This window comes from Natator depressus, chromosome 1 (assembly GCF_965152275.1).
Source record: "Natator depressus isolate rNatDep1 chromosome 1, rNatDep2.hap1, whole genome shotgun sequence".
NCBI classification, from domain to species: Eukaryota; Metazoa; Chordata; order Testudines; family Cheloniidae; genus Natator; species Natator depressus.
Genome location: NC_134234.1, coordinates 287,857,436 through 287,877,211, shown reverse-complemented (window position 1 = coordinate 287,877,211; position 19,776 = coordinate 287,857,436). Strand labels below are relative to the sequence as shown.

Sequence of the window (19,776 nt, the reverse complement as noted above, 5' to 3'; positions counted from 1 at the left end):
AAACTAGTGACTTGCATCTATAGCATTCCAAAACACAATTTTACATTAAGTGATAAAATCACTTAGTAATAACGAACATGGGTACAAGTCCAAATAATATAAAGATTGGAACTTAATTTGTTATCTTTTTGGTTTTGTTGACCACATTCCATGTTCAGCTCTGTCTGCACAATCAAACGCTTTGACATTCCAAATCTACCACCCTGTCTTTAGTTAGATGAAAGACAAGTGGTGTCATAGTCCTAAATATCTGCTCATTCCAGTATCTCTGGTTGCATCATCAAGTGTGGTTGTCTGCCATAGACTTCAGAAGCGTGCTCTGTATTTCCCAGTAATGCACCTTTAGCACCACATTCTGCCATGAAAAACACATTCAAGTCTCCAAACATCAAAAATTACGTTAGTTGCTCTTTTAGACCCTTGCTTCCCAGACAAACCTCTCCTAACTGAAGCTGCAGAAAAAGATGAGGACTCTTGCATTTTATTTAACCTACTTCCTAAAAATGTTGGTGTCATGTCCAAAGCCAGCAAGTGGTGGTAGTGTTAGTAATCTTCCACTATAACATTTCCGTCAACCAAATAGAATTGTACCTATGACTAGATGCATTATTGATCACAATGCAGAGGATCAAGAGATGACTGTAATGTACATATTTGTTTGGTTTCCCCAAACCTAGAACTCCTGTCTTTGCCACCGAAGCAGTCTTATGTTGAAAAAGCACCAAGGCAAATTATCTCACCCATTCACTCATTCTTACTGAGGAAGAATGTCATGTCTCAACCAGACACGTTTCTTGATTTCTTAATGCAAAATAATAAGTGAGCACTGGGTTCTGCCTTTAGAATCTTAATCACCCAAAATATTCAGATAAGTTTCTGAACTGAATTTTTAAAACTGTTGAGGTTTGGCTGATATCAGAAATATTTCTCATCTGTAAATTCATTTTTGTGAAGATCCATGACTGTACCTGTAACTGTACAAAAGATGAGACATCCAGAAAGTTTGCTTCTTTACCTTTATTTTCTAGAAATGCTTTGACTAGGACACGTGAAGAAAAGCTGAACAAGCACAAGTAACAATCTTTGACTGCTTTGTCCACCTGACTTCACAAGAGAAAAGGCAAGAAAGATTGGTGAATCTGAATTGCAAAAATTGCATTTTGTAGGTTTCAAAGGAAGTTGTTTTCCTCTGATCTTGTGCAACCTTTGGGTGCAGAACTGGAATAAAAACCACTATACTTGAATATGGCTTAACTGCTGGATTGCTTCTTAAGATAGATAGTCACTCATGGCTAGTAAGCAAACTGGACTTTAACCTTAAAAAAACAATTTTGTACTTCAATTTTGAGCCCCGAGAGAAATGGTTTTTTGCTCATAGCTAGGCAGCTTCATCACAAAATTGCACTGTTTCACTGGAATAGACCGATGGAAACAAGATGATTTTTTATTGTTAGTTTGTGTTAATCCTCCTCAGCTAATGTATCTGATCTGGACGTGCCTAAATTTAAAACTAGTCAATTAGAGATTATGATTAACAAGGGGGAATCACTTCTTTTGATTGAGGTTTTAAAAAACTATGCATTTTTGTTCACGTTAGCAAAGATATTAAACTATTCACACTAAGTAATTAAAAAATTAAGCTTGTTTTCTCTCCTGTTCTTGTTACTGATTTACTAAAGTATTGAGCATATTTGGTCTCTTGAGAATTGTGGAGCAACTGCACTGAAAGGAAGTGATTCAAATTCCACATTACAAAAAACAACTTTGTTTTTGAAGGGGATTGCTTCGGCTATTTTCCAGGTACTGGGGAAAATTCCAGTTTAATTGTATGAATTAATAGCGTGACTGCCCATAGACAGAAGGATTCAAGGCAATTGGTGACATGGCTCTGAATATTCACAAGTTGATTTGTATAATAAGATTATACTGGCTGACAAATGAGGGTTCAGTTACATGAGTTACTCATGATCCCAGGTAACTTTGCCAAGATATTTATTTAAAAAAAAAAAAAAAAGTACTAGTAAATGATGCAGGTATTTGTTAGTGCACCTTATAAAGAAATACATATGCTACGCAGTTGCAATAGAAACTTGCTCTGAAAGTTGATGTAGAGAGCTACTTTTTTATCTTAAGTGAAGTATGTGACACTTGGGTAACAACCAAATTTTGCATATGCCGTAATTTCATAATAAATTGGTTTTAGTAGCCACCAATATATTACATTTCTAGTATGACAACAGAATAGTGGTAGTAAAAAATCTGTTGTGTAAGGTTGAGGTTTGTTGATGGAAAAATCCCATGGGGTTACCTAAAATAGACTGAATCACAGATGCTTTAAGGATCTCACACTGCAGTGGAATCTATGCGCTCTGACCAATTCGTTACATTCATTGAAAAAGAATAGAAAATTACTGTTGACTTTTTTCTTTTATCCCTTGAAAATTTGAAACAGATGTTTCCTTATCAGACTTTTCTGAGATCAGTGGTGCTCATACAACAGTTGCCTGGTTACTTTTTAAGTAGGAAAAAAGCATTGGTACATTTGTTTGGAAAGCTTCCTACCTTTTCTCTTCCCTTCTTTGGGTATTGACTTATAAACAGATACCAAAAGGTTGCATTTTAAACCTGCTAGCCATGACAGTGTTTAAGTTGTATTAGTGTGTGTATATACCAATTTCATCTCCTAGTCAAGTGGTGTAATCATGGACCGCTGGTGAAAACATTCTTTCAGGAGGCTGAGTAAAACTGTCAGATCCTGCTCTCTGGGGTGAGGGGGTGTTGCAGTTTCTGTCCCAGCCTGGTGTGGAGGGAAGAGCCCATGGTGGAAGGGTAGAAGGAAAATGAGCCAACCACACACTCATCCAGCAGTAGCAGCTGCTGTTGGACCCAGCTCCACGCTCTGGTTCATTGGTTCTTGCCACTTTCAGACTTGCTGTGGCAGGCTCCGAATGATGGGGGACTAGCCATCTCACCTCCCCAACAGGGTAAGGGATGGGGGGGAAGGATCACCAGCCCCACATAACACTCCAAAGTGAAGAAAAGATGCTGATACCAGGGCTCAAGGGATTGGAGGGTGGAGGGTTCCAGATGAGCCATAGGGAACTGGAGCCATTGAAGAAGGGAGAGGGGTGGGTGCAGCCAGGATTTGGGGTGATTTATAAGGTATATGGATTTCTGTGTTGGGAGGGCAGCAGAAGGGCACTGCGGGAGTAAGTATGGGTGGGCATCGGGAGAAGAGGGAGGTTGGGCAAGGGAAGTGGTTTAAGGGGTGGTGGGGACTATAGAGGAGGTTTTAAGAGGTGGGTTTGTTGGGGAATGGGACTTGGGATGGTGAGCGGTGGCAGGGGGTTGGCAGGTGATGTTTTATGGGCACATTTGGGGAGATGGGAGTTGGGATGGTGGAGAGGTCAGATCAGTGGGGGGCTGTGGCAGGAGGAGGTTCTGTGGGGTTTGGGTTTATATAAGGGGTGGTGGCTGTGGGTTTATTTGGAGGGTGCAAAGAGGTTGGGTGTGTTTGGAGATGAGTTATTGGAGTTTGATGGGTTTAAGCAGGGGCTGGGAAGATGGGTTATTTGGGGGTTGGGTAGGAGTCTGTGGGAGAGGGAGTTATTTGGGGTTCTGTGATAAGGGGATTGTGGAGCTCCATGGGGTGGGGGGGCTGGGAGTGCAGGGAGCTGTGTGGCAGTGCCAGTGGCCACAGTTGGCTGTGTCTGGCTCCGTCTTCCACCTCCGTCTCACTTCTTCCCTCTCTCCCTCGCTGGCACTAACCCCAGCTCCCCTCACAGGAATGGAGTCATTGCAACTGCACCAGGGATGGGGCTGGGGCTGGCTTGCTGCATGCTGATTGTGCTCAAGATGGACTCTGCCTGCAGCATCACTATGGGGCCCCATAGATTCACCTCATCCCGCTGCAGTGCTCTGGGGACTCTCCCTGTTTGTCCTTCTGCTCGGCAGTCAGGCAGCTCAGTGCTAAGCTGGCTCTGGCACCACAGGATGCAGAGCTATGCCTGCTGATCTGGTGGGCAGATGGGCTTGCATTTGGAAGGGCTGAGCCTTTTCTACCATTAGCTGTCTGCTACCGCTGACTGTAAGAAATATCTTCAATATTTGTGGCTCCAGTATCCAGGTAGTCTACCAGTTCTGTCATTCAGGAGCAAAAATATGCATTAGCCATAGTCCTGTATTAACCATGTCTTGGCTTTGAGCAATTAATGACTGAAGAATCTTTCATTCTTCTAGTTGTTAAAAAAACAAAAGATTGTGTAGCTCTCCACAGAAGTTTTTTTTTTCCCTCTGGAGGCGTGGAGATATTAACATAGGATAAACAGCAATCTTTGATTCTTCTATGTCACTTGGTATTTTGGGAGCATCAGCGGTGGCAGATCACTTGTATCCTTGGGACTGAGTCCTCTAAAGAAACACAGGATTGGTAAATAAAATTCTGTGTGATTATTTATTTGCCAAAGCTCCATGTAGACAGGTAAACCTTACTTCAGAAAGGTTTTGCTTTTGTGTTGTTTTTTTTTTGTTTGTTTGGTTGGTTGGTTTTTTGTCCTGTGATGCTGCTATAAGATTTAGGTGTGTTGACATCAAGAGCTACAGAATTTCAGTGAGCATCATGTTATTTGCACTGTCATGACCTGTTTTTCCTTTCGAGAGCAGCAATATGTATTCAGCAGTATTGTTAGCTTAAAACACCTAGTCTTGGACTAACTCGTATTAAACCTTGGAGTCTGACCTGTGAGCCAGAATCGGATGAGGTGAAACAAGATCTACTTGAAAATACTCCTGAACATACTATTTTTTTCCTTAAAAACCTAACTGAACTCTTTCCAGTTTCTGATTAGAAATCTAGAATAAATTCTAGATAATACTTCAGCATTTTGGACAAATGCATGTTGCCTCACCTTCTCTAAAACTGTTGTGGGTCAGGTTCCTTTTCCAACAACTGAAGGAAGTTGGGAGGACATTTGGTTCCAATCAGTGTCTGCTTTTGAAGGAATCAGTCTGTTCCTTTCAGGCCTCTTGTAGTCTTTACTCCCTCTTCTAAAGCCCAAGTTTGTAACATTTCCACTTACTTGTCATGACATCAAATCCTGAAAATGTAATCTGTGAGAAAGCAAGATACTTGCTTTTGGAGCACTACACAGTGTATGTCTTGTAACCTAAACTAACTACTTCTGTACCCATCTTATTTCTGTAAATATTTTAGTGCCTCACAGAGTTCCTAACCAAAAAAAGCTGTGTTCTAATTTTCATTACTATTTTCTTAATCAGTGCTTTTTTTAGTGATTCTTTTGCTGTAACTGACTTTGCTAATGACTTTAAAGATATTAAGATGTCCCAGGTTGAGAGTCTTGAATTGGCCTTTTGTTAACGGAAGCCACTCCTCTGCTCGGTGGTTTCCGAGGGAAGAGCTCCTCTGTCACACTGACCAGCATCCAACCTGGAAACCAGTACTGAGCCTGGTACCGATACTCAAGACCTGGAACTACAGGATCTGGTCAGTGCAGAAGAAGAGGAGGAGGGCCCCGTGCTAGTGCAGACCATCTCCTCCCGAGAGAAGGCAGTGTCAGGTATGGGTGGCTCGACACCTCAAGAAGACTTCAAAGCTCACTATTCAAAGGATCTATTGAAGAGAGTGGCCTCAAACCTAGGGCTGGAAGTGGAGGTACTGAAAGACTCCTCCCACAGCCTGGTCAACACCTTGGCCGCAGTGGCCCTGTTGAGGGTGGCCCTACCCCTCAATGAGGCCAGTATCGGTTCAATCAAAACCTTATGGCAGATGCCTCCCACTTCAAAGGGCAGAGAAGAAGTACTTTGTTCCCACCATGTGGTATGAGTACTTATATTCCCATCCCCCTCCTGGGTCTCTTTGTGGTCTTTGCGGCCAACGAAAGAGACAGGCAGGGGCTGCAAGGTGTGACCCCCCAAGGCAAAGGACTCAAAGAAACTAGACCTTTTTGGTAGAAAAGTTTATTCTACTTGTGGTTTGCCCCTCTGCATCTCCAGCGAGTAGGCATTGCTTGGGAGGTATGACTCTAACATCTGGGATCCATTTCAAAATTGAAAAACTCGCTGCCCCAGGAGTCGAAACAGAAATTCTCCGCTTTGGTGGAGGAAGGGAAGGCTATAGCCAGGGCTTCCCTGCAAGCTGCCCTTGACACCATGGATGCAGCTGCCAGAACTATGGCATCAGCGGTAGTCATGCAAAGACGCTCCTGGTGCCAGTCCTCAGGCCTATCTTTGAGGTTCAACAGTCCCTTCTGGACCTTCGGTTCGAGGGAGTTTCCCTCTTCTCAGAGCAGATGGATGCAAAGCTCCATGGTCTGAAGGATTCTAGAGCCACCCTCAAGTCCCTGGACCTCTGTGCTCCAGCACCTTCAAGGAAACACTTCAGACCTCAGTGGCCAGTCCAGGTCTTGGCTGGAAGGAAGGCAGGGCTATAAGCAGAGACAACCACGCCCACGCCCACTTGCTTCAACCTTGCTACCGGGCCCTCACAAATATTCGCCAGGCCCCAAGCAGAAATGTTCCCTAGTGCATAATCTTCTCATCAGGTCAAATGGGACAACAACTGGATGGTAGACTTCCTCCTAATTATCTGCAGGACACATCTGAATTTGCCGTCTGAAGTCCTGCTGATTTAACTCCTGTCTATAATCTCTTCAAGAACTGAACATTTTCATAAAAATTGTTTAGTCTCTCTCAACATGTAGACAAAGTGAAATAGTTTCCCCCAGCTTTCATAGCTGTCTTCTAAGTGGTGACATCTGAGATTATAGAAGAGGTGACAGCTCTGTATTTCAGAAGTACTTACTTTGGGTATGTCTACACTGCAGTTAGACACCCGCAGCTGGCCTGTGCCAGCTGACTCAGTCTAAGGGGCTATTTAACTACCATGTAGATACTCAGGCTGCAGCCCGAATTCTGGGACCCTCGCATCTACCAGGGTGCCAGCGCAAGCCCAATCATCTGTGTTGCAATTAAACAGCTCTTTAGCCCAAGCCCCAGAAACCTGAGTCTGGCACAGGTCAGCCACAGGTTTTTAATCGCAGTGTAGACATACGTTTTATCAGATAAATGCCATGTGTTCCAATCCCACAGTTTGTGTCTTGTTGTATTGGAGCATTGAAATGGTTGTAAAGAAAAGAGAAAAATAATCTGCAGCAAATCTGTGGCTCTACTCAGACCAGTCTGAATAGGTATTCTGACAAAGACAGAAACCCATGTGTATTATATAGGTTTGAGGTTTTACAGTAACCAAGGGTATATGTTTTGGTTTTCATTTTTAGTGAAACATAGAGATTGATGTTGCTACGTTGGGAGCTACAGTAGGTCAGGGTAAGGTCACATGGTCAGATTAAAACTTTCAAAAAATAAGGCCATCACATTTTTTTTTCTGATCACCTATTCATATTACTAAATGTTACGTTACATTTGAATACTTTTTGGTAATTTTAATTATAATTACTTACAGACCAAATTCAATTTAAAGCAACACTGTTAACTAGTATATTTGTATGAATCTTTTAGAAATCAATTCTAATGGAAACTGTATTTTTGCCTATTGAAAGTATTTCTCTGCAGGACTTACAGCCCATGCAAAAAAATGTTGTGGGGGAGGGGGACGAATGTGACATGCGCATGTGAATGTGAAATCACATGCATGAGGTTTTTCTATAGGCTTGTGCTCTTGTCTACTCACCGTAGACAAGAATAATTCGCCTAAAAAGGGGAGAGAAGTTTGATGGTGATAAAAAAAAAAAAAATTCTTTCTCTCCCCTTCTAAGTGGTGAAACTGATGCTGTGCTTCTCCCCCTTTCAATCCTCCCCATCATCTTCAGTTAGCTTCCGAAGGAGGTTGTAAACAAGTAAGAGGAAGAGGACCCAGCTGTACTCAGTCACTCCCTTTAGCCTTACCAGGAGGAGGATGGGAGGGAAAAAGAGCTGCCTGTTCCTAGAACCCCCTCTTGCTTGGAGAAGGAGAATGCAGAAGACCCTTGTACTGTGTAGTGGAGGAACTCCATCCAGTCCGTGTGTGTTTGTGTGGCATAGCAAATGGGAGTATGTGATATGGGGGACATCTTTAAGGGAGCAGAGAAGGCAAGCTGATAGTTTTTGTTTTAAGTAAAGCTGCATGAGAAAATGGTGTAAAAACTGGATGATGACAAAGTCTGAGTTGAAGGGAAAAGTCATGCTGAATTTTCCAAGATGTTATAAATGGTTTTTCAGTAGTTCTCATGAAAGGATTCCCTTTAAATGCTAACCCAAGAATGCAGACTTGTTCAGAGAACAAATAAAAGGTTTCATCAGACAAGCTAAGGCCTTTGGAGAACTGTTTTAGCTGTCTGTGTAATAAACAGCATCAGAAGGCATTATTATGGATGGCTTTCTGTATTATCTCTATTCTGTAGTTTATAAGGTTTCCAGGATGGCATTAAGACCTGATACAAATCCCACTGAAGCAGAATAGGTTTTGTAAATCAGCCCAGAGATGTCTCTGCTTAGTGGCCAGTGCCACTGGTGGTGGCCAACAAGTAACCATTAAAGGAAGCACAGAACCCAAACAGGTTATAAATACAATGCTAGCATTTAAAAGTTAAGCCATTAAAGGAAGCTGATCTAACCATCCACTGAGAATTACTGTGGAAGGTCACTGCACTTTTCACTGAATGTTGTTAGATGAGAAATTGTCTTTAGGTTTGAATTTGATTGGCTCTGTCAGGAAAAGATAGAATATCAGTCCATTGCTGTTACTAGTATTTGATATTTTGACATGTTCATCCACGTAAATAACCATATTTTCTTATCACTCCTGTAACTTTGATGCTTCGACCAGGAGAAGCCAGTTTATTAGTCTTCCAAGTTCTTAAACAAGCTGTAGTAAATACTTGTAAACAATGTCTTTTCCCACGGTTGGTGGAAGGTAGACTCTCAACTTTGAAACACAATATTTAATCTCTATTGTGGCTTGTTCTTGGGGCATTTGAAGTGTATGCTGCATTCTGTCGGTGAAACTTTTCAAAAGCCATCCCTCATGGTAGTGCCAGTAATGACAACTGCCACTGTAGCAACTAGGCTTGGTATAAAACCATTACATTTGTTGGGTAGAAATTTTAGATATTTTACTTCTTAGTAGTAGTATTACTATCAATTTTGGAGTAACTGTACCTTTGACCTTCTCCATGGTCTGCTCTGGGAATGCCAGTTGGGGTTTCAGGACTTTAGCCTACATCTCCCTGGACAGGAATCTCTGTCCCTTCTTTCTCCAGAAAGGATTTTAGGCCACAGTCCCCTGCAGTGCACTTTGATATCCCTAGCAAGCCAGTTTGACTGTAGACAGCACCTAAACTCTGCTCTCTCTCTCCAAGGGCTGTGAACAGTGTATGGCAACGGTTACAAGTTACCACACAGCTCGTTTTCAGCAGAGTACATCTATTCAGGACATAAAGCATATAGAAAATAAATAAATAAACATAAAAGGGCTTACCCTCTCACTAAACGTACCAGAAATTGCCCAAGGCCTTGGCAAGTTAAAAAGCTTCCAACCCTTCTGGCAAGGGCTTGGCTCCCGCCTTGGGCAAAAGTTCATGTCAGTTGGAAAGAATGCTCTGAGTCTTTTTAAACTCAACTGTTCTATGCCAAGTTCTTCCTTTGTACCTTTGCCTTTCCTCTGGGACTGCCCTAACCCCAATATATGAACACCACTCTAGAGGGAAGTACTTCTCTGGAGCTGTTTACAAACTCAGGGACTTGAGTAATCTCTCCCCACTGTTATTCCTGGGGGAGCTGTGCTACCCCTCCCACCTTGGATTTGCGTACAATCCCTGACCCACAATGATACATACAACATTCATAAATGTAATACGTGATCCCTAAATACACTGCATATGGCTGCAATACCTATCGTAATTACTGCTTCTACAGAATGTTGTAATTTCTTTCCTGCAGGTATTATAGTTCAGTTATTAACAGGCAAATATTTATTTTATTTGACTTACAGAAAAATGGCTACTTTAACAAAGATTGAGCATTTTTTGCAAAGCTAATTAAAATCACCCTTTTTATTTTAAGTATTTAATATTTCCATTCACAGTGTCTGAGCAACACACCTCCACTAACAGAATACTTCCTAAATGACAAATATCAGGATGAGCTAAATTTTGACAATCCTTTAGGAATGCGAGGTGAAATAGCAAAAGCTTATGCAGAGCTCATCAAGCAAATATGGTCAGGAAAATACAGCTACGTCACACCAAGAGCATTTAAGGTTGGTATTACTTAAATTATAATTTTGAGTTTGAATGTATACAGTGAATTTGTTTTCGCAGCTGAAGTATATGAAATGTATAAAACATATAACAAATAATTAGGGCTGTCAATCACAGTTAACTCACTATTAACTCAAAAAAATTAATCATGATTAAAAAAATTAATTGTGATTAATCACAGTTTTAATTGCACTGTTAAACTATAGAATACCAGTTGAAATTTATTAAATATTTTAGATGTTTTTTCTACGTTTTCATATGTATTGTATTCGGTGTTGTAATTGAAATCAGTGTACATTATTTTTTATTACAAATCTTTGCACTGTAAAAACGATAAAAAATAGTATTTTTCAGTTCACCTCATACAAGTATTGTAGTGCAGTCTTTTTGTCGTGAAAGTGCAACTTATAAATGTAGATTTTTTTTGTTACATAACTGCACTCAAAAACAAAACTCCAGAGGACATGCTTCCATGCTGATGATGCTCATTTAAAAAAAAATGCGTTAAATAAATTTGTGACTGAACTCCTTGTAATTGTATGTCCCCTGCTCTGTTTTACCCGCATTCTGCCATATATTTCATGTTATAGCAGTCTCAGACGATGACCCAGCACATGTTCATTTTAAGAACACTTTCACTGCAAATTTGACCATATACAAAGAAGGTACCAATGTGAGATTTCTAAAGATAGCTACAGCTCTCGACCCAAGGTCTAAGAATCTGAAGTGCCTTCCAAAATCTGAGAGGGACAGGGTGTGGAGCATGCTTTCAGAAGTCTTAAAAGAGCAACATTCTTTTAAGTTCCGATGCAGAAACTACAGAGCCCAAACCACCAAAAAAGAAAATCAACCTTCTGCTGGTGGCATCTGACTCGGATAATAAAAATGAACCTGCATCAGGCCACACTGCTTTGGCTAGTTATCGAGCAGAACCCATCATCAGCATGGATGCATGTCCTCTGGAATGGTGGTTGAAGAATGAAGGGACATACGAATCTTTAGCTCATCTGGCACATAAATATCCTGTGACGCAGGCTAGAACAGTGCCATGCGAATGCCTGTTCTCACTTTAAGGTGACATCATAAACAAGTAGTGGCAAGCATTATTTCCTGCACATGTAAACAAACTTGTTTGTCTGAGCGATTGACTGAACAAGAAATAGGACTGAATGGACTTGCAGGCTCTAAAATTTTACATTTTGTTTCTGAATGCATGTTTTTTTTGTAGATAATTCTACATTTGTAAGTTCAACTTTCACGATAAAGAGATTGCACGACAGTACTTGTATTAGGTCAGGGGTGGACAAACTTTTTGGCCTGAGGGCCACAGCTGGGTAGAGAAATTGCATGCAGGGCCATGAATGTAGGGCTGGGGCAGGAGGTTGGGGTGCGGGAGGCGATGTGGGAGGGGGTGTGGTGTGCAGGAAGGGGCTCAAGGCAAGGGGTAGGGGCACAGGAAGGGTGCAGCCTGTACGAGGGGGCTCAGGGCAGGGGGTTGGGGTGCTGAGTGTGGGAGGGGGCTCAGGGCAGGGGGTTGGGCGCTCAGGGCAGGAGGTTGATGTACAGGAGGGGTGCGGCAGGGGCTCAGGGCAGGGGGTTGGGATGCAGGCTCCGGGCTGGCGCCGCTTACCTTGAGCGGCTCTGGGGTGGCAGTGGCGTGCAGCAGGGCTAAGGCAGGCTTGTGGTTCCCCGTTCCCAGCCAGTGGGAGCTGCGTGGGGCGGTGCCTGCAGGCAAGGGCAGCGTGTGGAGCCCTCTGCCCCCTCCTGCTCCCCCAGAGGCCACAGGGACGTGGTGCCAGCCGCTTCTGGGAGTGGCGCCTGCCTTAACCTCGCAGCACCACAGGGGTGGCAATCACGCAGGCAGGATCCAAAGCCCTGATGGGCCAGATCTGGCCTGCAGGCCGTAGTTTGCCCACCTCTGTATTAGAATTGAAAAATACTGTTTCTTTTATTTCTTTTATTTTTTTACAAAAATAAATATAAAGTAAGCACTGTACACTTTGTATTCTGTGTTGTAATTGAAATAATATATTTGAAAATGTAGAAAACATCCAAAAATATTTAAATAAATGGTATTCTATTGACAGCCCTACAAATAATTTTAAAAATTGAGTTTTGAAACAGTGAGCTAGCGGTCCATTCAGTTGACTGCCTCTTAACAATTTAGAGCAACAAGGTGGGTGAGGTAATATCTTTTATTGGACCAACTTCTGTTGGTGAGACAAGCTTTTGAAAATTCTCCCTCTCCCAGATGCCTCTCTTTAAAAAGTCCAATATTATCTGACCTCCCTTGTTTCTCTAATATCCTGGGACCAACGCAGCTACAACAACTCTGCACACATCATAACAATTTTTCAGTCAACTATTTACTTTCTTAAGAAAAATCCCCCCCCAAAAATCTAGTTACTCTTTTTGCTGTGCTTTGTATTCATTATATATGTTAATTCAAAATGTTAGTTCTAGCGTCATTTCTGTAGTGCTACATCTTTCCCTTGACTGATTTTCGGGCTGTTTCATCTTGACTTTAACATGCTCTCAAAATGTTTTTTCTATAGTCTAGTCAGAAGTTATGTAATTTTCCTGGGCTCTTTTACAAGAATAAGACTTTTTTTCTGTATGCTTATTTGAATAATTTAGAAACTTAAGACCATGTACGAAATATTTCCTGTATTATGCTTCCCTTTAAAAAGTAATGTGGACTGTTCATAATTTTAAATAGGACACCACTGATTCATTTTACTGTGCTATAATTTCCTCTTTCTTTAATTTGATACTGTATTTTTATATCCCAGATCTTTGTTAGCTTTTGGTTATTGTTAATAAGGATACTAATGTTGTTGTCTTCTGGTCACTTACTTCTCTACCATATATTTTTCTGCTTCCATGTTATTTTCCTTTCATTAATATTTTTACCTTATAATTTTCTTCTTACAGTGTTTTGTCTCTTGCATATGTCTGTCAGTTATAGTCTTTTTTTTCTATTCTATCGTTTACATTTGTGGGGGATTGCGAGAGGGTTTTTTTTTTCCTTTTCATATTTACTGCACTAGATTAACCCCCCACTGGTGATAGCTGTCCTCAGCAGTAGGAGGGCATTGCACCGTGGGGCTGTTTCACCACCCAGAAAGCAAATAATGTTTACCCAGCGAGGGCAGGATTAAACTGTGGCCAGAGCTCCATTAGTGCCCTGCCTGTAGAGACTGAGGGGAGGAGGTGCTGAATCCTTGCATCATTTCTACTTCCGCCTTCCATCATGGACATGCCCCTTTGCCGGCCATACCACCACTTCCCTACTCTTGGGGTGGCACTCTGGCTCCAGGCTCCCTCGTTAGCAGTGATTGATCTGCCATTGTTTGCCAGCCCCAAATCTTTTCTGAAAAAAATATCCTCCTTGACCCTTCTTCCTCGTTCAACTGGTTTGACGAGCTTTAGCCTGCTTCTCTTGTACTAACATAGCAGCCTGCACACCTATTTTTTCATTATAGTGTTTACTACTATGGCACTTTCCATATAGTATCTGAATGTCTCACAAACATTTAAGAATTTATCCTTACAATGCTCCCCTTTACAAATGGGGACACTGAGTTACAGAGAGGTGTTAAGTGACTAGTCTAAGGAGTAATCTGTAGTATAGTTGGGAATAGAACCCAGACCTCCTGCGTACCAGTGCAGTGTTTTTTAACCACAAAAACATCCTTCCTCTCCAAGAGCTCCTCCCAAAGCTCCATGCAAGCATGTTCAGCTATGTAATATTCCTTGCTATGGCCCCTGAGTGGCAGCCATTCTTGAAAACACAAGGTACCAGATGCAATCATTGATTTCTAAGCATTGTTACGTGCTGGTAGCCCCTGACTATTTATTAGTTTACACAAAATCAAACATTAAATCTCCCAAACTGAAAATTTTCTCATATGCTCTTTAGACACAAGTGGGACGATTTGCACCTCAGTTTTCTGGATATCAGCAACAAGACTGTCAAGAACTTCTAGCTTTTCTTTTAGATGGTTTACATGAAGATTTGAATCGGATTAGGAAAAAGCCTTATATTCAATTAAAGGATGCAGATGGAAGGCCAGACAAGGTAATGTTCTTAGTATTGGTTTTCTTTGTGTTTTAGTTCATTACTTAATGCTACAGTATGTTGTAAGATATTTTTGCCCCTTTGTCAAGCATTAACATTTCGGGGGGCTGCTTAGTGGCAGAGAATTTAGTGGAAGAGAATTTAATGGATACAAAGACTCAAGATATTTTGTAGTCTCATTTATTCACATGTACACAATTCCTGTTTACTTTGAAAAGAGATAGCAAAAAGAGCATCAAGGCTATACAGAGATAATTCCACTTGCAGAGACTCCATCCAACACACCAAGAAAAGCAGGTGCATTTTGGACCCCTGGTCTTGCAGTCTCTTACTTTCAGCATACTTGTCAGTTCCTGTTTCCTGCCTCTCTCATCCATACTCCTAACTAGGGAAACTCCACAGCCCTAAGTTGCTTGTCTGTAGAGCATCATTATACACACTAACCCTGGGCTACTTCAGATGGGGATTTTTGTCTTCAACTTCCTTTTTGTCCAGTTACTCAGCCAAATAGATCAAACATCCATTGGAGCTGATTTCTGAGTCTCTATCCTAACAAGTGTTTAACTCTCACAATCCCCTTAACAAGTGAGGTGTCATTGCTGTAGTCAGCCCGTGTGCAGTCCTTGGGGTCAGACTTTTTTTTTTGTAAATTTAATCCATGTAATGGATAGTCTCATATTAACGACTTGTATCAGTAATACATAACATGCATTTCCTTAGTGTGGGTTTTTTTGCTATAACCCAAGTTCTATTTTAATTGTAGGTGGTTGCTGAGGAAGCCTGGGAGAACCATTTAAAAAGAAATGATTCCATCATTGTAGATATATTTCATGGTCTTTTTAAATCCACCCTTGTTTGCCCTGAATGTGCAAAGATTTCTGTAACCTTTGATCCCTTTTGTTACTTGACACTTCCATTACCCATGAAAAAAGAACGCACTTTGGAAGTTTATTTAGTTAGAATGGATCCACTTACTAAACCTATGCAGGTAAGAAATATTTTTGTTTACGTAAAACGTCTGTGGTGTTAATCTTTTTTTCTGTTCATGTTTTTAACACTTGACAGAACAGGCAGTAAATCTGACAAATTAAATTTGTCAGGATGGTACGGTTTTTTGACTTTCATCTCTGTTATTTATTAATGAGGAAACTTTGTAAAATTCACATTTTACTATAACTCTACTCAATTTCAAAGAAGATATTGATCATTTATTTTACTACTATATTAATTTCCCCTAATCTTTTAAATCCAGGCTGTGTTCTTTATTATTATTATTTGTTTGTTTCCAATATTGTCAAAATAAGCTACTTGCTATGCAAACATAAAGAAATGCACAGTCCCTGCCCCAAGTCTAAAATGACAAACATCAAAAGTTCGGTGGAGTACAATGCACTAGTAAAGTGAGTTCTTGATACAGATTTTTATTTTTTATTAAATATGTAAACTATGCCCAGTTGCCCTCAGCTTTCCATTATTAGTCAGCAAATATTCTGTAGTCATCAAAGGATCTTCAGAAAATATTTGAATGTGGAAAGGGTGGTCTTGTGGGCCAATTCAAGAGGGAATTAGATGCGAAAGGAGTGACTTGGAACAGAGCCCATAGACTATTGTGGGAGAAGCAGACATTGAGATTCACAGACTGTAGTTGGTGGAAGAGATTGTAGGAGATATGTAAGGGTGGTTAAATAGGAAGGGGCTGAGTTGTGAAAGCCCTTGAATACTTGAACCTGGTGTAGTAGAGGCAGGGGAACAGTGGAAGATGGGAGAGAAGAGTGACAACGCCAGAACCGAGTTACTTTAGCAGCAATGTTTTTTGGACTGAAGGGGGCAATGTGCATGTTAAAGAGGCCAGAAAGGAGGCAGGTACAGTAAGTGAGGTGGGAGACAAGAACACGATGAGAGTTTCGGCTGCAGGAGCAGAAAGAAGGTTGGCTTGTGGAGGGGGGGAAAAGTCAAGGTTTGGACATAATCTGGTTGGATGGGTCAAGGGAAAGAGGAGTCGAAGATAGCAGTTACACAACTGAGTAATAGAGAAGATAGTAAAAAGAAAAGGAGTACTTGTGGCACCTTGGAGACTAACAAATTTATTTGAGCGTAAGCTTTTGTGAGCTACAGCGCACTTCATCGGCTGCATCTCACGAAAGCTTATGCTCAAATAAATTTGTTAGTCTCCAAGGTGCCACAAGTACTCCTTTTCTTTTTGCGAATACAGACTAACACGCCTGCTACTCTGAAACCAGAGAAGATAGTAACTTTAGTAGTAAATGGAGAATAGTGTAGCACAGAGGGAGGAAAAAAGCAGGAGTGGAGTTTAGGTGCATTGAGTTTAAGGTAATAGTGTGACTTTCAGGAGAAGTTGAAGAGACAGGTTGAGCCTCATGGTTGGATATGAATTTTTTTTTTCATTTGGAAATTAACTCATGAGATAATTGTCTATTTCTAGTTACTCTTGTGTCTCTTTGCTGCACATAAGTGCTAAGAAATGTCCGTCTGAAATCTTCTTGGGACAAACTATGCATGTGCAGACAGACATGTTTCTGGACACAATCCTGAAGAGCTTAATATTAAATCTTTGTTTTGGTCATCTGATCAGTGTTCTGCATCTCCATGCAGGAACCCAAAGTTCAATCACTTCCCCAGGTTGAAAGTGCTGCAAAATAATGTCTGTCTTCACACAAAACAGCAATCCATTTGGCAAGTTAAAAAGTTGCATTTTTAGTCTTTGAAAAAGCACTGGCAAGCCTACAGTGAGAAAGATTGCCAAGAATTAAAAATAATCATCTTCGGAGTTCTTACCATAGTTAAAGAAAAATTTCACCTGCTTGTTGTTCCTACCAGTTTTTTCTGAAACCTTGAGTAGTATCTAGAACATCTAACTTCAGTGTTGTTATAATAGTTGTTAACACCGTGTGACCATGCTTGGATTGACTTGACTTCTTTTTCCTTTGTACTTAATGGAATTTGAAAAAAAAAAAAAAAATCCAGGGGGAGGATTGCTGCATATCTCCATGAAAGTTTCATCTGGCTCTCTCAGGAGGATACAAGGGACATCCCTGTGTGCATAAACAACATTGCTCTGCATGTCCCCTCAACCTTATCCTACCAGGATATGAAAAGCAGATAACACTATTTCTGTTCATTGCGCTGCTACTGTTTCTCGTACAAGTAAAACAATGAAAAATCGATACCTGTGTCCTATTAACTTAAGAGTTGGGCTGGGCACCTCTTTACATTTAAACACTGTAAGGAAAAACACATGCACGCACTTACACAAGATTCCTTCCCCTTCATCGGGCTCATCCATGCGTAACTGTTGGGACTGTCTAGGCTGTGGTGGAGTCTTGACAGGTCCTGGCTTGTGGCATAGCTGGATACCCTCACCCTCACCCTCACCCCTTGCCTTCTTGGCCTCGTATGCCTGTCACAGTTCCTTTGCTTTCATGCAGCACTGTTACTGATCCCTTTCGTACCCCTTCTCCTGCATCCCCTGTGCAATCTGCTCGTAGATGTCCACGTTTGTATGATTGGTCTGTAGTTGTGCCTGCACAGCTTCTTCTGCCCACGGGCACAGGAGATCCAATATCTCCTGTCTCTCTAGGCAGGAGCATGTCTAGTACATGGAGCTGATGTGGTCGGTTAGTCAGCTGCACACAAGGGAGAGCTGCTAGGTGTGCTTGCCATGGTGGGCAATCAGGAAAAGGCATTTCAGAAATACACAGGAGACTCCGGGGCAGTGGAATTCACAATTGTGACCAGAACAGTCAGTGTTGCAGAGAACAGCCTTGTTGGAACAGCTGCTGGAGAACTGTTAGAGTTGACATAGGTCATGCAGTGTCTGCACTTACACTGCATTGACCTTAGTAGGTCGACTAAACGTTAATGAAGTCCCTACCCTCTGTTTGCCAGAAGATGGGAATAGGCAACAGGGGATGGATCACTTGATGATTACCTGTTCTGTTCATTCCCTCTGGGGCACCTGGCACTGGCCACTGTTGGAAGACAGGCTACAGGGCTAGATGGAACTTGGGTCTGAGCCAATATGGTCGTTCTTTTGACTATGGCTCAAAGTCATTTGGGGAGGTGGTTTAACTGTGTCACCATAACGGGTTGCTTATGTTTTCCAGAGACAAATTTGAGTGTAGACTTATGCATAAATAGGTCAAGGCAAGGCGGATTACTTTGACCTAACTTTGTAGTATAGACCAGGCCTAAGTCACTTTTGAAAATGGGGTATAGGTGTTTTTGAAAATTATTACCCTGTGTCTAAATACATTTCACTGTTGGTTTTTTGTATGGGAAAGAAGTGGCCTCACATGAAATAGCACATTGTAGAGTATTATATGTACTATTAGTATGCTCACTTTTAGACTAATAAAACTGTGGATGTCCAAAATGTATTTGCAGTAACAAATCAACGTAATGAGTAAATCTGTTACATGGTAGGTTATAAATTCCATATATAATGAGAATCTAAATAAGAATGTAAAGACGCACACTAAGACTGTACACAAACTGTGGACGTATGACAACTTTTCTCAAGCGGCTTCAGTCCTTTAAGAGTGAAAAATTATCACTTTTTTTTTTAGTACAAAGTAGTAGTTCCGAAAATTGGAAATATACTGGACCTTTGCACAGCACTGTCAACTTTGTCTGGTGTTGCTGCAGATAAGGTAAGACATTGCTGAGGTAATCATTTATATAATCATTGCTATCACTTATAGCCCAATGTTAAATATTTTCAGTGTTTTTAAAACAATTTAAGAGTGACTTAATTTTTCATTTCCTTTTAGATGATAGTTACTGATATATACAATCATAGGTTCCACAGAATATTTGCTATGGATGAAAATTTGAGTAGTATTATGGAACGCGATGACATCTATGTGTAAGTTCAAATAGTCTCTTTTTATTGTCAGGAAATACTTCCATATTGAGTAGGGCTGTCGATTTAATACCAGCTAACTCATGTGATTAACTCAAAAAAATTAATCGTGATTAAAAAAAATGTATTGTGATTAATCCCAGTTTTAATTGCACTGTTAAACCATAGAATACCAATTGAAATTTATTAAATATTTTGGATGTTTTTCTACATTTTCAAATATATTGATTTCAGTTACAACACAATATGAAGTGTACAGTACTCACCTTATATTATTTTTGATTAAAAATATTTGCACTGTACAAATGATAAAGAAAAGAAATAGTATTTCTGTAGCGATTGTAGTGCAGTTTCTTTATTTTGAAAGTGCAATTTACAAATATAGATATTTTTTGTTACAGAACTGCACTCCAAAACAAAACAATGTAAAACTTTAGAGCCTACAAGTCCACTCAGTTCTACTTATTCAGCCAATCGCTAAGCCAAAGAAGTTTGTTTACATTTACAGGAGATAATGCTGCCCGCTTCTTATTTACAAT

General features: G+C 40.8%; 1 protein-coding gene across 6 annotated transcripts in view; it reads left to right on the top strand.

Annotated features, from left to right (window-relative positions):
* The window catches only part of USP15 (ubiquitin specific peptidase 15), a 128,651-nt gene that overhangs the window by 92,796 nt on the left and 16,079 nt on the right, over window positions 1-19,776 (top strand). For all 6 annotated transcript variants that reach the window (XM_074942142.1, XM_074942143.1, XM_074942141.1 and 3 more), the window contains 5 exons: window positions 10,100-10,273; window positions 14,197-14,355; window positions 15,119-15,343; window positions 18,942-19,025; window positions 19,146-19,240. In XM_074942142.1, the coding sequence (XP_074798243.1) occupies window positions 10,184-10,273; window positions 14,197-14,355; window positions 15,119-15,343; window positions 18,942-19,025; window positions 19,146-19,240 (653 nt within the window). In that variant the 5' untranslated portion in view covers window positions 10,100-10,183. The remainder of the gene's footprint in view (window positions 1-10,099; window positions 10,274-14,196; window positions 14,356-15,118; window positions 15,344-18,941; window positions 19,026-19,145; window positions 19,241-19,776) is intronic.